Genomic DNA, 17125 nt, shown 5'->3' with positions numbered 1-17125 from the left:
TATCAGATTATGGTAAAAAAATAAAGAAAAGTGGATTGTTTGCTTGGAGAGTATCTCATCACCATTGCTAAAACTGCTAAAAAGTGGCCTCCTTTAGACTTATGTGTAAAAACTGAATCAAACTAAACTAAGTTATGTTTAATGTCTTTCACTTGACTTCACTTGACTTCACTTGACACTATTTGGTCCTTAAAAGAGTAACTGTTACACATTCAGTCTCTCACATAAACCCTTCTCTCTTCTCTCACATAAATGTTTTTTTATTCCCTCTCGGATTCTTATATTTGAATATCATGGCTCTCCTCATCACAAATCCCAATTGATCCAAACTTCTGTGTATTAATGATCCAGACATCTGTAGTTTTAGGGTAGATTTTGGACCAAGAGCACATGCTCCCAGCGCACCTTGCCCAGTTCGGCCACACATTCTCTGAATGACGTCAGCTAGATGTAATCAGGCATGTCTCAAACACTGCCTTTGCACTAGCCTCCACGCTCTCCATCTCTCTGTCATCTGAACTGGGGCTTTGTCTACCAGAGAAAACACACAGCCACAAGTGTGTGTGTGTGTGTGTGTGTGTGTGTGTGTGTGTGTGTGAGAGAGAGAGAGAGAGAGAGAGAGAGCGAGCAAGCGTTGGGCTATAAGCACAGAAACTGTGTGGGCTGTAACTAACAGACAGCCTTGTTGAGACGAAGAAAAAATTCCATTCAGAGAGATATGAAGTTCATTGATTCATTTCACATGGCCTTACATGTGCACAGCAATCTATAGGTGATCTATGTGCGGAACTTAGACTACATTATGACTATTGACCTTCTTCTCTTGATTATGCATTCCAGTTAATATATTGTACGAAATTATCATATAATCCAAATCATATTATTCAGGAGCATTGCTTGATGTTTTCCATTACTAAATGCCATTTTTGAATGAAAGAAACTCTTGTGAGCGTCTCTAAATGCATTAGAATGAATCAGAATTTACAACTCAGTGGGCACTTTGTGTTCCATTGTGCATCGTCCAAAGAAACTAAAATTATAAGTGTTTTTGTCGCTGGACATAGATCTGCTTTTTCCACAATAAAGCAAATATTATACACCTCTTTTGTGTTCAAAATGATGAGCAATGATGGGTGATTTGTGGTCTTGGGGAGTGGATAATGGGGGCAATTGCCCCAACTGTTTTGATTTTGGATGCCCAAATGTCCTGTCCCGATTCTGTTGTGCTTTCAGATTGAAAATGAATATCACAGGGAAAAAACAGGTTTTCAGTTTGTATTGTTTTTTGTTTCCTCTCCCATGAGAGCAGTCCTAGACAAGCCCTAATTTTGGAATGCCCTTGTTCAGGTTTTATTTATATAAATAAGATTTGTGGTAAGTGATAAGTGTTCAGCCTGGATAATGAATTTTCACGCAACTGTGGGTCTGTGCCATATGTGTCAATAAGTGTTGAATTAATGTTGATATGGCAAAGCTAGTGTGTTATGCATATTATACTACTATGGTGACACATAAAACATGTCTGCCACATTAAGAATATCTGAACCTTGAAGTCTATATTCACTGATAATTTTATTTAGTACAAGCTGATTCCTTAACAGTAATGACAAGATGTAGTTTATTATGTCTGTGGTTTACTGCTACGCATTATCATTATCTTCTAAAATAATAAAAAGTTGACTTTCTCCTATACAATCTGTTGTGAGCATTCACATGAGTTCGACCAGCCATAAGTTTCCAGTGGCAGCGCTAAGCGTTGGGGTCTGCATCTGGTACATAAACCAAGCACAGTTTTAACTCTACAATCATAAACTTTACTGGTAAAATTAGAATCGCCTCTTTCAAATCCACAACCACTCTCGTTTCACATTCTGTCTGCTCATAGTGTCATCATCTCTCAGTTTAGAAGTGACTGCACTGTGTCATGGAAAACTGGAGAAGGTGAGGGGGCCAAATTATTCCTTCATTAAAATATTCAAATAATCATCTCAACAGTAAGAAGCACAGTACTTCACTACATATAACAGACACCACAGTGATTTTCCATTTAAAGTACAGCATATTTCCACAGTCCTAAGTGGAGATTACAAAATGTACATATGGAAAGTCAGGTTTTACACTGCAGAGCTGAACATCTTTCCACAAGATATGGAAAGCCCCCTACACCACAGCAGTCATGCTATGAGCACAGTGCATATACAGCGAGTCTGTGGCTGTCAAATTCACCCACCCACCGACTCTCTTTTATACACACCAACAACGTTTTGGTCAACAAAGTTATTCAAGTCTTGTAAACAACGAGATGAGAAAAAAGTCCATCTACTGAAAAGAGGTGAATAAAAACGATAAAAGTGGGGTACATACACTGTAATAAGATTTTTAGTAATCAAACCACAATAAAAGATTCTGACAAAAAGTAACATGTAACCTGTGCTAAGCCAGAAAAAACTTGCAAACTTACCACGCTCCAAAAAAAACTTTTGTGATGACATGCAGGGTTCACTTAAGATGACACACTACAGCTCACCTACCTCTACCTTACCACAACCTCCTCTGTTCACCCGTTCTGAGGCGCCTCTGAAGTGTGGTTAACTTTTTCCCCCTTTCCATGACACCAACATGACAGCCCATGCATGTGTTCATCTGCACGTGTGTATGTATTACAGGATGCAATAAATATATGTAAGAGAAATCAAAAAGTCCAGCCTTCATGGAACAGAAAACGAAAAACAGTTCAGGAGAATCTGATGGCGGCGTAGTCTGAGTGCTCATCTTGTTGAGTCGTGGTTCGTTGGGTTCTGCCGGACGTCCCAGAGGGCAGGTGGTTCAGGGTAGCGTACACTAGGCAGCTTGACTCTTGACCCCCTCCTACTGAGTTTGCCACAGGCTGAGCTCCATGGGTCATCGGGGAACGCGATGTCCCTGCGTTACTGTGGAGGTAGTTGTCATACAGATTGGAGTAGTGGGCATGCAGGACAGCAGCGGAAGGAGTGCTGTCTTTTGGGATGTCCGGTAGCATAAGAGTGGACATTTCCTACGACATCAAAACACAGGAACAAGAACAAACAGATCAATGAAATGCATCTGCTTTTCTGTGTTTTATGATTAAGAACTAATGACTCTTAAGAGCTTAAGGCCCAGTGGGTTTGAAACTCTGACTCTTTACCTGCCCCTTTGTTTGGCTGTTGGTCATTAAACCTGTAAAGACACAAAACACAAACAAAATGCTTCAGTGCTTAGGTAATAAGATCTAGAAAGTCTGTTACAGTAACCCAACTTGTGACTGGATATGATGATTCCACAACTTACCTTTACAGTTGTAAAAGCTCAGGAGGCTGATCCCTGTCACTATGAAGACCAGAACCACGACACTAATACTGATGGTGAGGTAGGGAACCCAGTGCAGACTTGCAGCCTCTTCACTAGTGATGTTTGATGAGTCATCTACAAAAGATGAACAACCAGATCACTGTTGTGAGATTGTGTCCACAAAAATGATTCTATATAATCTGACAAGAAAATGTTCTTACTTGCATTACTGTTAAAGTTTTCAACCCCTGGTTTATGTCTGTCTAGAAAGATAGAAGGCAAATATAGAATTTATATGCAATTACATTTCTGAGATTGAACAAGTTATTTGTGGCATTGAGGAAAAAGTTGTAATCATCAGCAATGTCAAATGCAATATCTAAACTACTTACCTGAAACCGAGACGCTGATTGAATGGCTAACCACTGCATATTTGAATTCTGTTAATTGACATCTGTACAGGCCATCATCAGAAATGGAGATCCGTTTGAAATCCAAAAATGAGATCAGTTCATCTTTGACATACTTGTCAGTTTGTCTTACTTCAACACTCTCTTTATTATTAATCTGTTCACATATGTTTGTGTCCAGAAGTTTACACCAGGTGACATACAGCGACTCCCCGCAGTGTTTCACAGTGCAGTTGATTGTCAGGTGCTGTTGTGGGACAGATTTCCATATTGTGCCTCTCTGGACTGTCACTTCAACTTCACATGAAGGGCTCAGGCCTGTAACAGCTGGAATAAAAACTCACATCTCAATCAAAACTCTCAATGAAATGACAATCATCCTCAACATTGAATTATTGGATCATGAAACACCTTTACATCTTTCATTGCACAATATCTGTAGAATCTGTTCATTATCCAAGGGGTTGTAAAACAAAAAAAACAAAAAAATGGAAATCATTTCTCAATATTTCCTATAGTAAACACTGACAAATACATCTACAAAAAATGTCCCTATTTCATTCTTAACTTACATATATCTTCTTAAGTCAGCTTAATTCACATATATATCTATCTATGAGTTTTCATTTAATGCCAGGAATAATTTTGTTACATATTTAAATGTTGCATATCTTATTTTGGAATGTAGATTCACGGTGGTAAATCATTCTGAACAGGTAACCTACAGCATGTACTGTACATGTACTGTGCCTCATGTACATATTCACCATGAGATATTTTAACTTATCTTCTGCCCAATCAATTAATTAAATCCATTCACAATGTGTTAAATAAAGTAGAATATAATGTACTAGTATTCTAATAATGTGAGACAAGTTGTTAAACAATTTCTAAGTAATAACTTGCTCTCATGAAAGTTATATCACATGACAGAAGAGTGACCAGTTAAGCCTCACCTTGACCTTTCCCATGGATGCAGAGAAGAGCCAGGAAGCAAAGTAGCAGGTGAAAGTCAGATGATGTTCTATCCATCAGGGCAGAGTGACATGTGTATCACCTAAAACCTCACACAGCATTTTGCTGTAACTACTGTATGTGACTCGCTCCACTTGTGAAGTTCCCTCACTACTTCCTGTCCTCCTACATAAAAAAACAACAACACCGCCTATGAAATGAAATGGTTTCACATGCGCACAGACTACAAATTACACTGCATATTGAGTAATTGTCTTTCTAATTTTATACTTGGGTGAAGATAATTATAGATAATTTAGTAGCCCATGGCAACTAAAGTATGATTACTAAGTAGCACTAGGCTTCATAATATTACTAAGCCTTTGCATTTTTCACTGGGCTGTTGCCGACTCTCTTCCAAAGAAAGTAGCCAAGCTGTTGTCCTCTAAAGTGTTTTCATTTTAAGCCTTTTGGATTGTACTATTCATTTTTCAGCTATGGCAAAAACTGAATGAGATTTCTGGGTCCTATCAATCACTGACAATCACTTTCTCTAACCCTTAAAATTGTTTAAATAATGTCAGTAGAAATGGCATATGACTTTGTAGTTATTACATGTCTTAATGCGTTACTGAATTTTAAAAATATATATATATTTTCCTAACAATCATAGTGCAGATGTTGCCTTATACTTAAAACTCCAGTTTGTGTTTGTCTGAGTCCCTGCCTCTGGACCCACGTGTTCCCCTACTGGCTCAGGACTGGATCATGCCAGAGCTTCCCCTCCTGAATCCCCCTTGCTACTTTACCACTGTCTAATTAAAATACTAAAATAAAAATACTAAAAAAAATAAGCTCATTTCCCACTCTGTATGTATTTTTCTGCAGCCTCACCTTCAGGCAATAGCTACTACTCCATATCTCCACAGCTCTGCTCCAAGCTGTGGGTGGCCGAGCCCTCTGCTCTGGTCATGGCACCAATAAGCCTGTGGAACTCCTCCTCTGTCCACAACTCAACTGCCCCATCTCTTGGTGCTTTTTTTCTCCAACTCTGCATTTGACTAGCCCCTGCAAATAAGACACATTCTACAAGTATAATTTCTTGTTCTTCTTCCTCTTCACCTTCTTTTGCTACAAGTTAAGAAAATATTATTCAGCATGTGCGTTCCCTGTGCCTTAGATCAATTTTGGTGGATGGGTCTTGGTTTATTTACATGGTTCACAGAGGCTAGAAACTGATTTAATTAAATTATAATATTCAATAGTCTAAACATTGTTCATCACAGCAATGCCATAAATGAGCTCAGATTACAATGACAGCTATCATATTAAAACACATTTATTAAATATTAGGGGATAGTTATCAAGTTAATTGGCTAAGGAGTCAGAATTTGGGGGAAATTAGAGTGTATGACGCCTACATCATGATGGTGAAATCTGTTAGCCTACCTGCTAACCACATTTCCATGATGAGGATTAAACTGAAGGCGTGTTCTTGCTCACTGGTGTATGGTTCACCCCAGACTGTTCCAACAGCACCCTCCAGTGTATAAAGTAGAGCAAATCTAGTTTCCTGGTTTGTACTTCCTCCTGCTGGTCTACTCTGTCAGTTTTGTCTATTGTCTTTTGTAATTTTTGTAGGTTTTATGTCACTTTTTTGTGTCACACAATATACTATTTTGTCATATTTAGATGCATTAATGTATTTTTTTATTCCTTTTTTTTTGGGGGGGGGGGTATCTGCATGAGTGTTATCTGTATCAGTGTGTGTGTGTGTGTGTGTGTGTGTGTGTGTGTGTGTGTGTGCATGTGTGTGTGTGTGTGTGTGTCCATGCGCATGCGTGTGGTTGTGTTTCACAATAGGGCCCCAACTTCTCAGCACACAGTTGCTGCAGGGGCAGCAGGGTGATTCTACTGCCAATTTAGGAACGATAAAGCAGCCGTTCAAAAGGCTTTTTTCATCATAACAGGAGTTATTGCATTGTCCTTCAAGGCTGATGATATTAAACGCATAGTTCCATAATCCAGTTGTATGGTCCAAACAAGATCATCATCTCATTTCATCAACTATTAGCAACTGAAGTTACACTATCTATCTATCTATCTATCTATCTAGATAGATAGATAGATAGATAGATAGATAGATGCTGTGCATGTATTTGTGAATATGTTGTGTCCATATGTCTGTACTGTATGTGTCCTTTTACAAACAGCTGTGAAACATGTAATTCAACAAAAAGCCTTTTAATTCCCAGTGATCATTAAGAGTTTTGAAATCCTGTCTGAGTCTGAGACCTTGCAACCTTTGTAACCTCACTGTATGTGCCTATTAGTATGTTTGAATGATCATAAACTCTATAAAGGTTTATTATTACTCTTGACAAAGATGTAGTGAGTAAAGTTTATTGGACTTTCCTCTAAATATGAAAAAATGACATGTAATAACTTCCTCATCCACGTCACATTTGCACAATCATCATGCAAATCAGCTTAATACAGCAACATGAACAAATACTGTGTGTGTGTGTGTGTGTGTGTGTGTGTGTGTGTGTGTGTGTGTGCACATGTGTACCTATGTGCACTAGCACTAGAGGGCTGTTAGAAACCACACTGCACAGGAAATCAAAATATCACACAAGCAGGCCGTTGTGTGTGTGTGTCTCTCTCTCTCTCTCTCTCTCTCTCTCTCTCTCTCTCCCTCTCTCTCTCTCTCTCTCTATCTCTCTATCTCTCTGCTGTCTCTCTGAAGTTGTTCTTAAGCTGTGCCTCTGAGGTCCAACGCCAACCAAGCGCTGGCTCTGCTGCCTGGTGGCACCTGGCACCGCCTGACACATACGACCGCAGCGTGGGCATCTGGAGCCAGCTGGCACATAATGGGAAACTGCACTTCACGGAGATCAGGGTAAGTGATCAGCAGCACATAGCACGCACACACACACTTACGAGGATGTGCCCAGTCATGCACACTCACAAGCTGCACACCCATTTTCCAGCATGTAATAACTGCACACTAATGCTATCCTGAAACTGCTGCTTATACAGAAGACTTCTTGAAAACAAGTGTGGTTTTGTTTGTTTGTTTATGGTGAAAATGTGGATAGAACAGGACAGGGAGCGCAAGAGACACAGAGCTGAAGCTGGGAAAACAATGAGAAAAGGTTGTGAAGCACTTGTTTAGATGAAATAATGTTGCTTTTTGGCTGCTTCTGCAATTTTCTTTCAGAGTAAGGAAATGGTGGTTATTGGATAAGACCAGGCTGTTTCAGCCAGTGTCACCATCAATGACAATAAGTCAGAGGCAGAGCATTTCAGTTTGCAACTTGTCACATTTGCTACTGCTGCACATTGCAGTATGTCGTCTTTGCTGTAATATGATCTCAGAGGTTGGCCTGCCCATGGCTTGTGCTGTTCGCCAGACATAGAGAGCTATGGGTTGAATGCGTATGTAAAGCGCTTCCTGTAGCAGCACATGTCATCTGTTGAGCTGTCAAGGAAACGCTGCTGTGGGGTCAAACTTACACCTCTCAAAAGCTGCTGCAGCTATTAATTAATTAGGTGGAAGACACACAACTATCTTCACTCACACTCCATCAAATCCATTATGTTTAGAATAAATTAACATCTACAAATCAGTCTTTTAAAAAGTCTCACATACTAATGGGATGTAATGGGCGCTAGGAAAACACAGTTCAATATTATATTTACCTGGATAACTGCGTTGTTATTGTGGTGATCTCATCATTGTATTTTTTTTTTTGTCAGGAAAAAGAAAAAAACGCAAGGTAATGCTACATTTGTTTTAGTATTAACACAATTATGAAACAGTATTTCATCACTTGCCTAAAAAGATTTACATTTATGTATTTTCTACTGCAGGGGATGAGGCGCAAGATGATAAAAGCAACACAAACATGGAAATTAAGGTAAAACTGCCCAGGTCACTGTTATTGCAACATGTCCGCTGTTGAACACTCCTCTGTCTTCATAGTATCAGCAACATCTCTCAGTCGTCATGGGTGCATGTCTGTGTGTGTGTGTGTGTGAGTGTGTCTGTGTGTGTGAGTGTGGTTTTATGATACTATATTTGCATGTGCAGTGAACATTGGTCTGAGGTCTGTAGTCAAATAAACTGTGGGGCTATTCATATCATCATGGGGAGATTCTGCATTGATGTATAGGCACTGCCCACATCAAACTGCAGAAAGTAAAATGGTGTGTGTATGTGTGTGTATGCATGTGTGTGTTGGGGTGTTGCCGTGGCTGACTGTACTAAAAATAAGAATGACATGTTACACTATATGTTACCTACGTTAAGAACAGAGGGCTGACCAGCTCACTCTGGGTGATTCCCATCTCATGACAGGAGCAGCCGTTGCCTAGTGAGGACGTGACATACGCTTCCATCGACCACAGCAACGCCAAGACCTCAGGAGGAGTCAGAGCCACTGCTGACGATGATTGTGACTATGCCATAGTTACTGTCCCATCTAAACTTCAACCTGAGCCTGAATCTGAGACCTCATCTAAAGAGGACTGTGCGGACGATTATGTCCTCATGGGGTGAACCAACGACAACAGGAGGAGAGGAGAAGCCAACTGGGGCTATCGCATGATGCATATAGCACTTATTAAGGGGACTTGTAAATAATATCACAGAGAGGAGAAAGTATCTAATACATGCTTGTGTCATGCAGGGACTTGTGCAAGTTTTACAGTGAACTGCCAATTTAATCTTGATCTTGAATGTAGTAACGGTGAAAAATGAAGCTGTTGTTGGTTGTGGAAACATCAAGCCTCTCAAGCAGTTTCCCTCCACTTTTGAGGCAATCCCACGCCTGAACACAGCTGGGGTGGTTCTTTCCTCTTGAAGATAGACTCTCAACGTACCTGACCTCTTTACAGAAGAAACCCAACCTCAGAAGAATCAGCTTAGTTTTAGTCTAGACGTGCCTTGTCTCTCGAAATTTTGTGAAATGAGCACGATGTCTTAAAATGTGAATACGTGCTCTGTGTACGAAAAGTGAGATTAACACATTTTCCCACCACAAAAGAATTACGTTCAATTCCAAACTCATACTAAGACGTTTTCTTCTGTGAGTGAGGTTTTATTTTTAGGGTTAAGGTTAAAGGTTTTAATTTAAAGGATAAGGCTGGTGTTTTTAAATACATTTCTTACTGTCAACAAATCCTATGAAAATAACAAAATCAACAATGCGTTTGCTCTACTCCCATTACTTTCAGACTTCCCACGTTCCCTTTTTAGCCTTCAAACCGCAACTCATTGGCTCGAATTGTAAGCTAAAAACCTTTAAACACAGCTCACAAAGACATAGTTTATATTTTAAAAATATCTGACTGTTACCATGAAAATCAGACTATTGTATTATTACCAAATCAAATTCAAATGGGAACAGATTCTTCATTTTGACGGGGACTATTTTCGGTGCTACGGAACTACTTTCCTGAGATCGCAAACGTGTTTACAGTCGGTTTATTAAGTTGTTTGAGGAAAAAGTCGGCCGGCCCGGTGCATCGTGATGATGAAATATGTTGCCCAGAGCAGCAGCATGGCTCTGTGACGTGATTTTAATCGTTTTTTTAATACAATGGAGTTCTATGGCTGCTGGGACATGGCTGCATTGGGCACCGGCTACATGGCCGAGACTTGTTGGCAAAATAAATTCATTGCTGATTTTGTTATTTTCGTAGGATTTGTTGACGGTAAGAAATGCATTAAAAAACACCAGCCTTATCCTTTAATCATGTCCAAAATCTTACCATAACCTTAACCACAGTTTCACCTTAACCAAAGTTTCAGTTGCTTCAACCTAACCCAGACTTTCACCCTAACCATAACCTTAAACCTTAACTCTAACAATAACCAAAGCTAGTTGTTCACTTTCCTACACGTAACCTTTAGCTAATCTTTTCTTGTGATGAACAGCTGAAAATGGCGCGTCCAATTTGTGCTATTGACACACAATTCATGATGGAGGAAGGTGGTAATGTTCACATAATTTGTGTCCAGAAGGCATTATCAGAGTTCGTGCTCATTTCACAAATTTAAACTTTCCTGAGAACTCCTGCAAACCAGTCAAACCCACTGGGAATAGCACTATGCAAATAGATATTTTAGGCTTGAGAATTTATAATTTTTCATAGTTTGTAATATATTTCCAAATATATATATTTTCTGTATATGAAACTATACAGGATTATTTATACGTGTGCATTTGGAGAGGGAGAGGTATTCAACATTATAGTGTGACTGATGTTTCCTTTGTTCGATCATGTTTTTATTGATTAAATGTTTACTGAGTGCCAATATTGTTCATTATTCTGTCATATTAGAGGTGTTCATTTCTCAAAGCAGTTGAACTTGTAAGAGCTTAGCAACTTAATAGTCACAGTTACTAAAGGTCAAAGCTACAGGAAGAATCATGTTGATGTAATCTTTGTGTAGTAATGAAGACAGACAACTGAATGAGGACTACAAGACAGTACAGTCATGTCACATTCTGTGGGCAGAACAAGAGCTGCAGGTCCACATAAAGCAGCTTCCCCTTTTATCAATACAGAGCAATTGTAAGATAATCAATTTGGCGGTGAGCATGTTCCCTTAGAAAGATTAGAATTGCTGCAGCCAATGATTTCATAATAGAATACAAATGTAATGTCTGGATCCATGGTGTGCATTATCCAGTGTAAGTCGCAGGTTCACCTCTCATGAAACCTGGCATCCATTATAAACCAGGATTATTGAATATTCATAGTATTAAACACTGAAGGTCTAAAGGTCAAAGCTAGATTCATTTTAGCCACTGTTTTAGCATTCTTCAGATAGTTTTACTGTGAAAATGTTATAAAAGGAGCCATGATATTTGTTCCAGTCTCTACCAGTAGATGGCAGAACACTCTTCTAAGTTTCTATTTCCTATACAATGAGCAACAAGTTCTAGGGACTGCTGTACAGTGCCACAGTGAGGGTGATGAGGAACAGCCAGCTATAGGATCAAAAATCCTACAACAGTAACATAATTTGACCAAACTTACAACATTCAAAATGACTACTGCAATGTATTTTCTCATCAGATGATCTGTCATCACATCAAGAAATTCTGTTCTGGTCTTGGCACTCGTTGATCCCAAGTTTGTATAACTTTACAAATGAGATCAGATGTGATTTTCTGCAAATGAAATCATATTTTTAATACATGTAAATACACAATTTTACATAATGTGAATACATAATATAATACTGTCCAGGCGTTGTGAGGCAACGTTGCCACTGAATTGCACTTGTGCTCTACTTGGCACCTCTTACTGTGCTGACTGCAGATGACAAAAGAAGAATCCATTAAAAGGTGAGTATCTTCTTGAAGTTCATGTAAATATGAATATGTGCAACCATGCGTGGGTGCGACCCATGTATTTCATCAGCAAAACCAAAAGTCGATAATTTCTGTAGTCTTGCAAGGCATGCTGCATCCGGCTGAAAAAAGGTTCTTTCAGGCTCTTTCAGGCAGTTCACTGTGTTTGTAGTTATTATTACCACTGTCCATGAGACACACACGTGGCATCATCATCTCTGGAGGATGAACACTGCATGTGTGGTGCACAGGTGAGCCAGTCTGTGACATTAGGTAGATCCCCTGTTCCATCAGTCAAGAGCAGTCAGGACAGAATTAGACTGAGAGGCTTCCCTCTCTTATCGGAAGTCTTTCATCTTGTCTTCCACCCTCTTCTTTCTGTCTTTACTATCTCACCGTTTCTCACTTTCACAGCCTTCAGTTTCTCATAAAGAGGCATGTGCATGCATGTGTGAATGTGTATGCATGTGAGGATGCATGTGTGTGTGTATGTATGCGTGTGTCGGGGTGTGTATGTGTGTGTGTGTGTGTGTGTGGGTGATATGAACAGGATTTTCATATGAACAGATCTGCAGACGAGTTATAGATGGAGTTGACACGCTGAATATAGCTGGCGTACGGCTCAACTTCCTCCACATCCTCTGCCTGAGAAAACCAGAGAAACATCTTGAACGACTTACTAATGCGCACTAAAACAAACAAAACTGCCGAGCTATTCGCAGAGCATGTGATAGCAAGGTTACCTACCGGTGGAGACTTGGACTCGGATGGTAGGGTGTCGGACCGCCTGCAATTCCTGGCAAGCAGCGGATACACAAATTAGCTCAATGACACGCAACAGAAAAGGCTCACAAGCAGTCTTTTCCATTAGTCATTCTATCAAATGAATATTCTTACCTGATTATGATTAGTTTCTTTCGTGCAAAGTATAAAAGTCCCGGCAAAATCACAATAATGATTATCACAGAAATTAGAAGTGGCACCCAGGGAACTGGAGCAGCTGATAGAGAACACATAAAGGGTTAACCAGGAATCTGTTGAGCATCAGTATTTTAAGACTCTTGTATCCATTCACAATTTGATAACTGATATAACAAAAGTCAGTGATTATTTTAAATAAAGCAAAATAAATGCTTCCTTCTCTGCTAAAACCAGTGCGTAAATCTTTGCACTCTATCCATCCTACATAAGAAAACTTGTGTACATCATTACAGTCCAGGAGGCCTACCTGGTTTCAGTCCTGGAATCATTGTCCTCTCTTTTCTCCAATAAGCGTAGCGAACAGCACAGGTCAGGTTGCCTGGATCCAAGCCCTCTGGGAGATCCAGCCGGCTTTCCACTGTGTAGGATCCATCCGGGTCTCTTCGGATTTTCTCTGTAGGCACAGATGAGGAGTTTCCCACGTTCCTCCATTCAACGGAGGCAGCAGGTTTCCCCCTTGCGGCTAAGCACACAGCCACTCTCCTGTTGCCGTTCCACTCCAGCCAGGAAGATATCTCAGGATGAACTGGACCGGGGATGACAGGACAGGAGGAATGAGACTCACAGACTAGTTCAGCGTACTGTATTCAAAAAAGACCCTAAACTTGGTTCTAGCTAGTCATCTAGCCCAGTGAGGGAAAATGAGGTCGTACCTGTGACAGAAACATTGAAGGTGACAGAGTATCGTCCTCCTGTGTAGACCGACTCACAGTTGTAGACCCCCTCTTCGCTGCTTGAGACTTTTGGGATGAGCAGGTATGATTCACCGCTGGACGTGTTGTGGAGAGCCATGTCATTGTTGCATAGGTTGTGATTTTTGCCAGAATTGCTAGAGCCTATGTTACAGTCTTTACTTTTCAATTTTATTTTCCAGAGAGTGTATATCATCTCACTCCATGTCTTATTGACACATGTCAGTTTAACATCACTCCCCAGGCTGACATTTTCATCTCTGAAAACTGAATAAAAAAGACAAGAATAGATGTTTAGAATGATGTACAATTAAAACTGGAGCACTACACGCACAGGATGAAGGAATTACTTTATGTTTATTAACGACAATATATCTGATATAGAAAGACATCATGAAGCTTTGTCCCCATAGGGAAACCTTTTAAAATATATTTTTAAAAGAATAAAAATTATTTATTCAAACATATGAAGAGTTTCATTCCAAAATGAGATATCCACCATTTGAAAAAAAGTGAAACTTACGCTTAAATATTGAGTGGTAGCACAAAATTAGAAAATAAAAATGTTTGCTGTCTTTTAAAAAGACAGTAAGCAACATGAGACTTAATTGACAAAATGCTAACACGTTTACATTTACAGAGATTGAATGAATGACATACTGTATATAATGTAATTATTTTTCCTAAATGGACACACATGCAGTAGTGTTTTAGAAATAAACTCTTCATATTCAGATTTAAAATACACTAAAAATCAGGTATAATCATCTCAATGACTAAAACCAGTGGGAATGAGACTGTATGAATGTTATAGAAATGTTGTGTTCTTTCTAGTTCAGACCTAACTGTTCAAGATCATTTCATTAAGTTCTCAATTTTAAAGCTGAATAAACCTCTTAATGAATGTATGAAATCAAAAAATATTTTTACATATTGCTGCTGTGTTCAACCTCCATGGCAGCTTATCCATTTTATTTGGTTTAAATCATTCACCAAATCTATTCTTTATTCCTGTTTCTATATAACATTATCCTAATATTGTAAATTAACTGGAGGGAAAAAAGAGGAAAAAATAATTTTACCATCATCTTTAATTTCGGTGGGGGCAGGAGTAGTGTTAGAATTCACAGAGGTGTTTTGATTAGTTCCTGAGAGAGATGGAGGTGCATGTTAGGAGAAAGTTAGTAAAATCATCATTTCATTATTCAGTCAGTAGCATCCACAGCAATTAGTGATTACTTCCAGTGTGTTCAGCAAGCAGAGCAACAATCAAGATGGTGTGACATTGAAAGCAGTCTATCTGTTAGTTACAATCAGGACCAGAAGCAACATGATTATAACAGGTCTGACTTTATAACTTGATATTATACAAATTGCAGTAAGGTTTCTTTTCTCTAATACTCTTTGTAAAACAAAAAATGAAGCTGTAGTGAAGAAATCACTGACAGTAAAATACATAAATTACTGTAATAACATTTTTGAAAATCTCCCCTCTCCTACACTGTAAATACTGTTCATTCAGTGCCACCATTTCCACTCTGAAAACAGCTCTTATTGTCAAGAGAGTGATGTCATGGAAGGGTTCGGTAGCTGATGTTTATCTGCCGCGTGTTTGGGGGTCTGAGACTGTTTACCTCTGACAGGTGTAAGCAACAAACCCTGTGGTGGCTTAGTAAAACCACAGGGCCTCCACACACACAACTCTGACAGAAACGTCTCCTCCACCTTACAGCAACCCCACAATGGAGAAAAGCTGTATCATAGTGTCATCCTGATCTGAAATCACTATTTCCACTGCAGAAAAAAAGGGGCAGCGTGTTTGTTCATACTGAAAACATGGGCCAACCTCTTCATACATCTATTGAGGTATATTTTTCATGCCTGCCAGCTTCTGCAGTACCCCACCTCCATGCGTAACCATGCCTTAATCTGTCATAATAGAATCCTTTCCGCTGACTCTCCCCACTCTGTCTGACCACAAGAATTGTTCATGGAAATCTCAATGCTGTGTGCTGCTTTGATGTACAATACTGCCAAAATGTCCAATTACCATGAACACATCACAAGTTAAACTGTAATTACCTGCATGACTAACTTTGTACAAATCCATTCTTAAAAAGGATGTGTCTTTTTTTAACCCATCTGCGTGGCTTCTTTGGGACAGCACGCATTTGTGTCAGTTTTAAACACAATATGTTAATGTATCTTATGTTAAAATGTATTTTCATGAACATATGCTGTATATGTTGTCGCAAAGAAGCCACATGAACATATAAAAAATGACACATGCTTTTTAAAAGTGTAAGGTACTCAATGAGTTTTAAATTTCCAGACGACTAGGCGCATTCATTTTGTGATAAAAAAACCCCTCATATAAAACATTCTCTCACTATCAATAAAGACAACTTTTTACTAGGTCATTTGTTGTGGAGGTTTGTACACTTAGTAGATATTATATATGCATCGGAAACCTGCAAAAAAGTAGTTCATAGTAAAGATATATTGGAGAAAAATGTGGTAATGCTCAAACCTGAGTCCAGGCTCCACGCTTCAGACACCATGAGGAGAATAATCACTCCAAAAACCCACATCATCTCCCTCATCTCCAGTTGTCCCGTGGTTCTTCTGAAAAGCTGCCACTCACAGCGCCGCTCTCCCCCGTCAGAAAGACATTATTTCAAATCTAAGCCAAATACAACTAAGAGCATCCAGCTCCAAATCTTCAGGCCTGCATACAGTCAACAGTGACATAAACTCCCTGCGCTATCATTCCGTATCAAGTCAACTGCAGTCTCATCTGCCTTCCTTACTTTATGTGCCTTCTAGCTCTCATTAAGTAAAGCAGGTTCTCATCCCTGTGCGTTCAAGCTGAAAATCCTCAACACCCATCATGTTACAGTAATATAAACGACGTCTGACTAACAAATCCCTCCCTCCCCTGCCCTCCCCTGTCCCTCTTCTCTCTCTTCCTCTCTCCCCAAACTGCTTTCCACCCCTCATCTGCCTTTTTCTCCCACACAGGATGACGTATGATCACTCAGACACCAGTTTCCTTTCTTGCCTGTCACATGATCACCGTCTCAGTGAGGCATGAACACCCAAAACTACAAAACATTTTACAGCAAGTGCCCATCTCCCACTGTGCAAGTGAGGTTACACTGTATTCCATCATCTAATTGCACCATTCCAGTGTTGATTATCACGCATACGTTTATGTCTTTGTTTTACATTATCACAGGAGATCATTCAGAAAATCTTTGAGCCTCACTCCACGTGACCCCCTGCCTAATCAGCCATACCCTCGTAGATTTGGAAACAACTTTTCATGCTGAGTCAGTGTAATATGGTGCGAGTTGTTGGCTGTGGTCTCACATTTGTAGATGCAGGTGAAAAACAAACTCCCTGTCTA

The 17125-nt window shown here is 39.5% G+C and overlaps 3 protein-coding genes across 4 annotated transcripts; 1 reads left to right on the top strand and 2 right to left on the bottom strand.

Annotated features, from left to right (window-relative positions):
- Positions 1 to 1583: 1583 nt before the first annotated feature.
- LOC139916399 (B- and T-lymphocyte attenuator-like) lies at positions 1584 to 4783 on the bottom strand. The gene is made up of 6 exons (XM_071905258.2): positions 4676 to 4783; positions 3702 to 4046; positions 3531 to 3572; positions 3310 to 3444; positions 3167 to 3198; positions 1584 to 3034 (listed from the first exon to the last, which is right to left on the bottom strand). The coding sequence occupies exons 1-6, from the start codon at positions 4749 to 4751 to the stop codon at positions 2735 to 2737; spliced, it is 930 nt and encodes a 309-aa protein (XP_071761359.2). The 5' UTR covers positions 4752 to 4783; the 3' UTR covers positions 1584 to 2734.
- Positions 4784 to 7425: 2642 nt separating this feature from the next.
- Positions 7426 to 11055, top strand: LOC139916404 (uncharacterized). Its single transcript, XM_071905264.2, has 4 exons — positions 7426 to 7575; positions 8436 to 8455; positions 8550 to 8596; positions 9037 to 11055. The coding sequence occupies exons 1-4, from the start codon at positions 7547 to 7549 to the stop codon at positions 9235 to 9237; spliced, it is 297 nt and encodes a 98-aa protein (XP_071761365.1). The 5' UTR covers positions 7426 to 7546; the 3' UTR covers positions 9238 to 11055.
- Positions 11056 to 12492: 1437 nt separating this feature from the next.
- On the bottom strand, positions 12493 to 16620 carry LOC139916403 (cell surface glycoprotein CD200 receptor 1-A). 2 transcript variants are annotated; one of them, XM_071905263.2, is made up of 7 exons: positions 16247 to 16620; positions 14799 to 14864; positions 13678 to 13983; positions 13272 to 13550; positions 12941 to 13043; positions 12791 to 12839; positions 12493 to 12688 (listed from the first exon to the last, which is right to left on the bottom strand). In XM_071905263.2, exons 1-7 carry the CDS (start codon positions 16317 to 16319, stop codon positions 12599 to 12601), a joined length of 966 nt encoding a protein of 321 aa, XP_071761364.1. In that variant the 5' UTR covers positions 16320 to 16620; the 3' UTR covers positions 12493 to 12598. The 2 variants fall into 2 exon arrangements, with proteins under 2 accessions (XP_071761364.1, XP_078142402.1); XM_078286276.1 differs by lacking the exon at positions 14799 to 14864.
- Between the last annotated feature and the right edge of the window lie 505 nt (positions 16621 to 17125).

This window comes from Centroberyx gerrardi, chromosome 10, assembly GCF_048128805.1.
Source record: "Centroberyx gerrardi isolate f3 chromosome 10, fCenGer3.hap1.cur.20231027, whole genome shotgun sequence".
In the NCBI taxonomy this organism is placed as follows: domain Eukaryota; kingdom Metazoa; phylum Chordata; class Actinopteri; order Beryciformes; family Berycidae; genus Centroberyx; species Centroberyx gerrardi.
Note: the sequence above shows the minus strand (reverse complement) of the source record. Positions and strands in the feature narration are given on the sequence as shown.

Excerpts from the sequence above, each read along its gene's own strand:
- LOC139916399 (XM_071905258.2), bottom strand. The coding sequence starts at position 4,751 with ATGGATAGAACATCATCTGACTTTCACCTGCTACTTTGCTTCCTGGCT. Across the intron at positions 4,047-4,675 it reads CATCCATGGGAAAGGTCAAG|CTGTTACAGGCCTGAGCCCT; the intron begins GTGAGGCTTAAC and ends TTTTTATTCCAG. Across the intron at positions 3,199-3,309 it reads GAGCTTTTACAACTGTAAAG|GTTTAATGACCAACAGCCAA; the intron begins GTAAGTTGTGGA and ends GTGTCTTTACAG.
- LOC139916404 (XM_071905264.2), top strand. The coding sequence starts at position 7,547 with ATGGGAAACTGCACTTCACGGAGATCAGG. Across the intron at positions 7,576-8,435 it reads TGCACTTCACGGAGATCAGG|GAAAAAGAAAAAAACGCAAG; the intron begins GTAAGTGATCAG and ends TTTTTTTGTCAG. Across the intron at positions 8,597-9,036 it reads ACACAAACATGGAAATTAAG|GAGCAGCCGTTGCCTAGTGA; the intron begins GTAAAACTGCCC and ends ATCTCATGACAG.
- LOC139916403 (XM_071905263.2), bottom strand. The coding sequence starts at position 16,319 with ATGAGGGAGATGATGTGGGTTTTTGGAGTGATTATTCTCCTCATGGTG. Across the intron at positions 14,865-16,246 it reads AGCGTGGAGCCTGGACTCAG|GAACTAATCAAAACACCTCT; the intron begins GTTTGAGCATTA and ends CATCTCTCTCAG. Across the intron at positions 12,689-12,790 it reads CCGAGTCCAAGTCTCCACCG|GCAGAGGATGTGGAGGAAGT; the intron begins GTAGGTAACCTT and ends TGGTTTTCTCAG.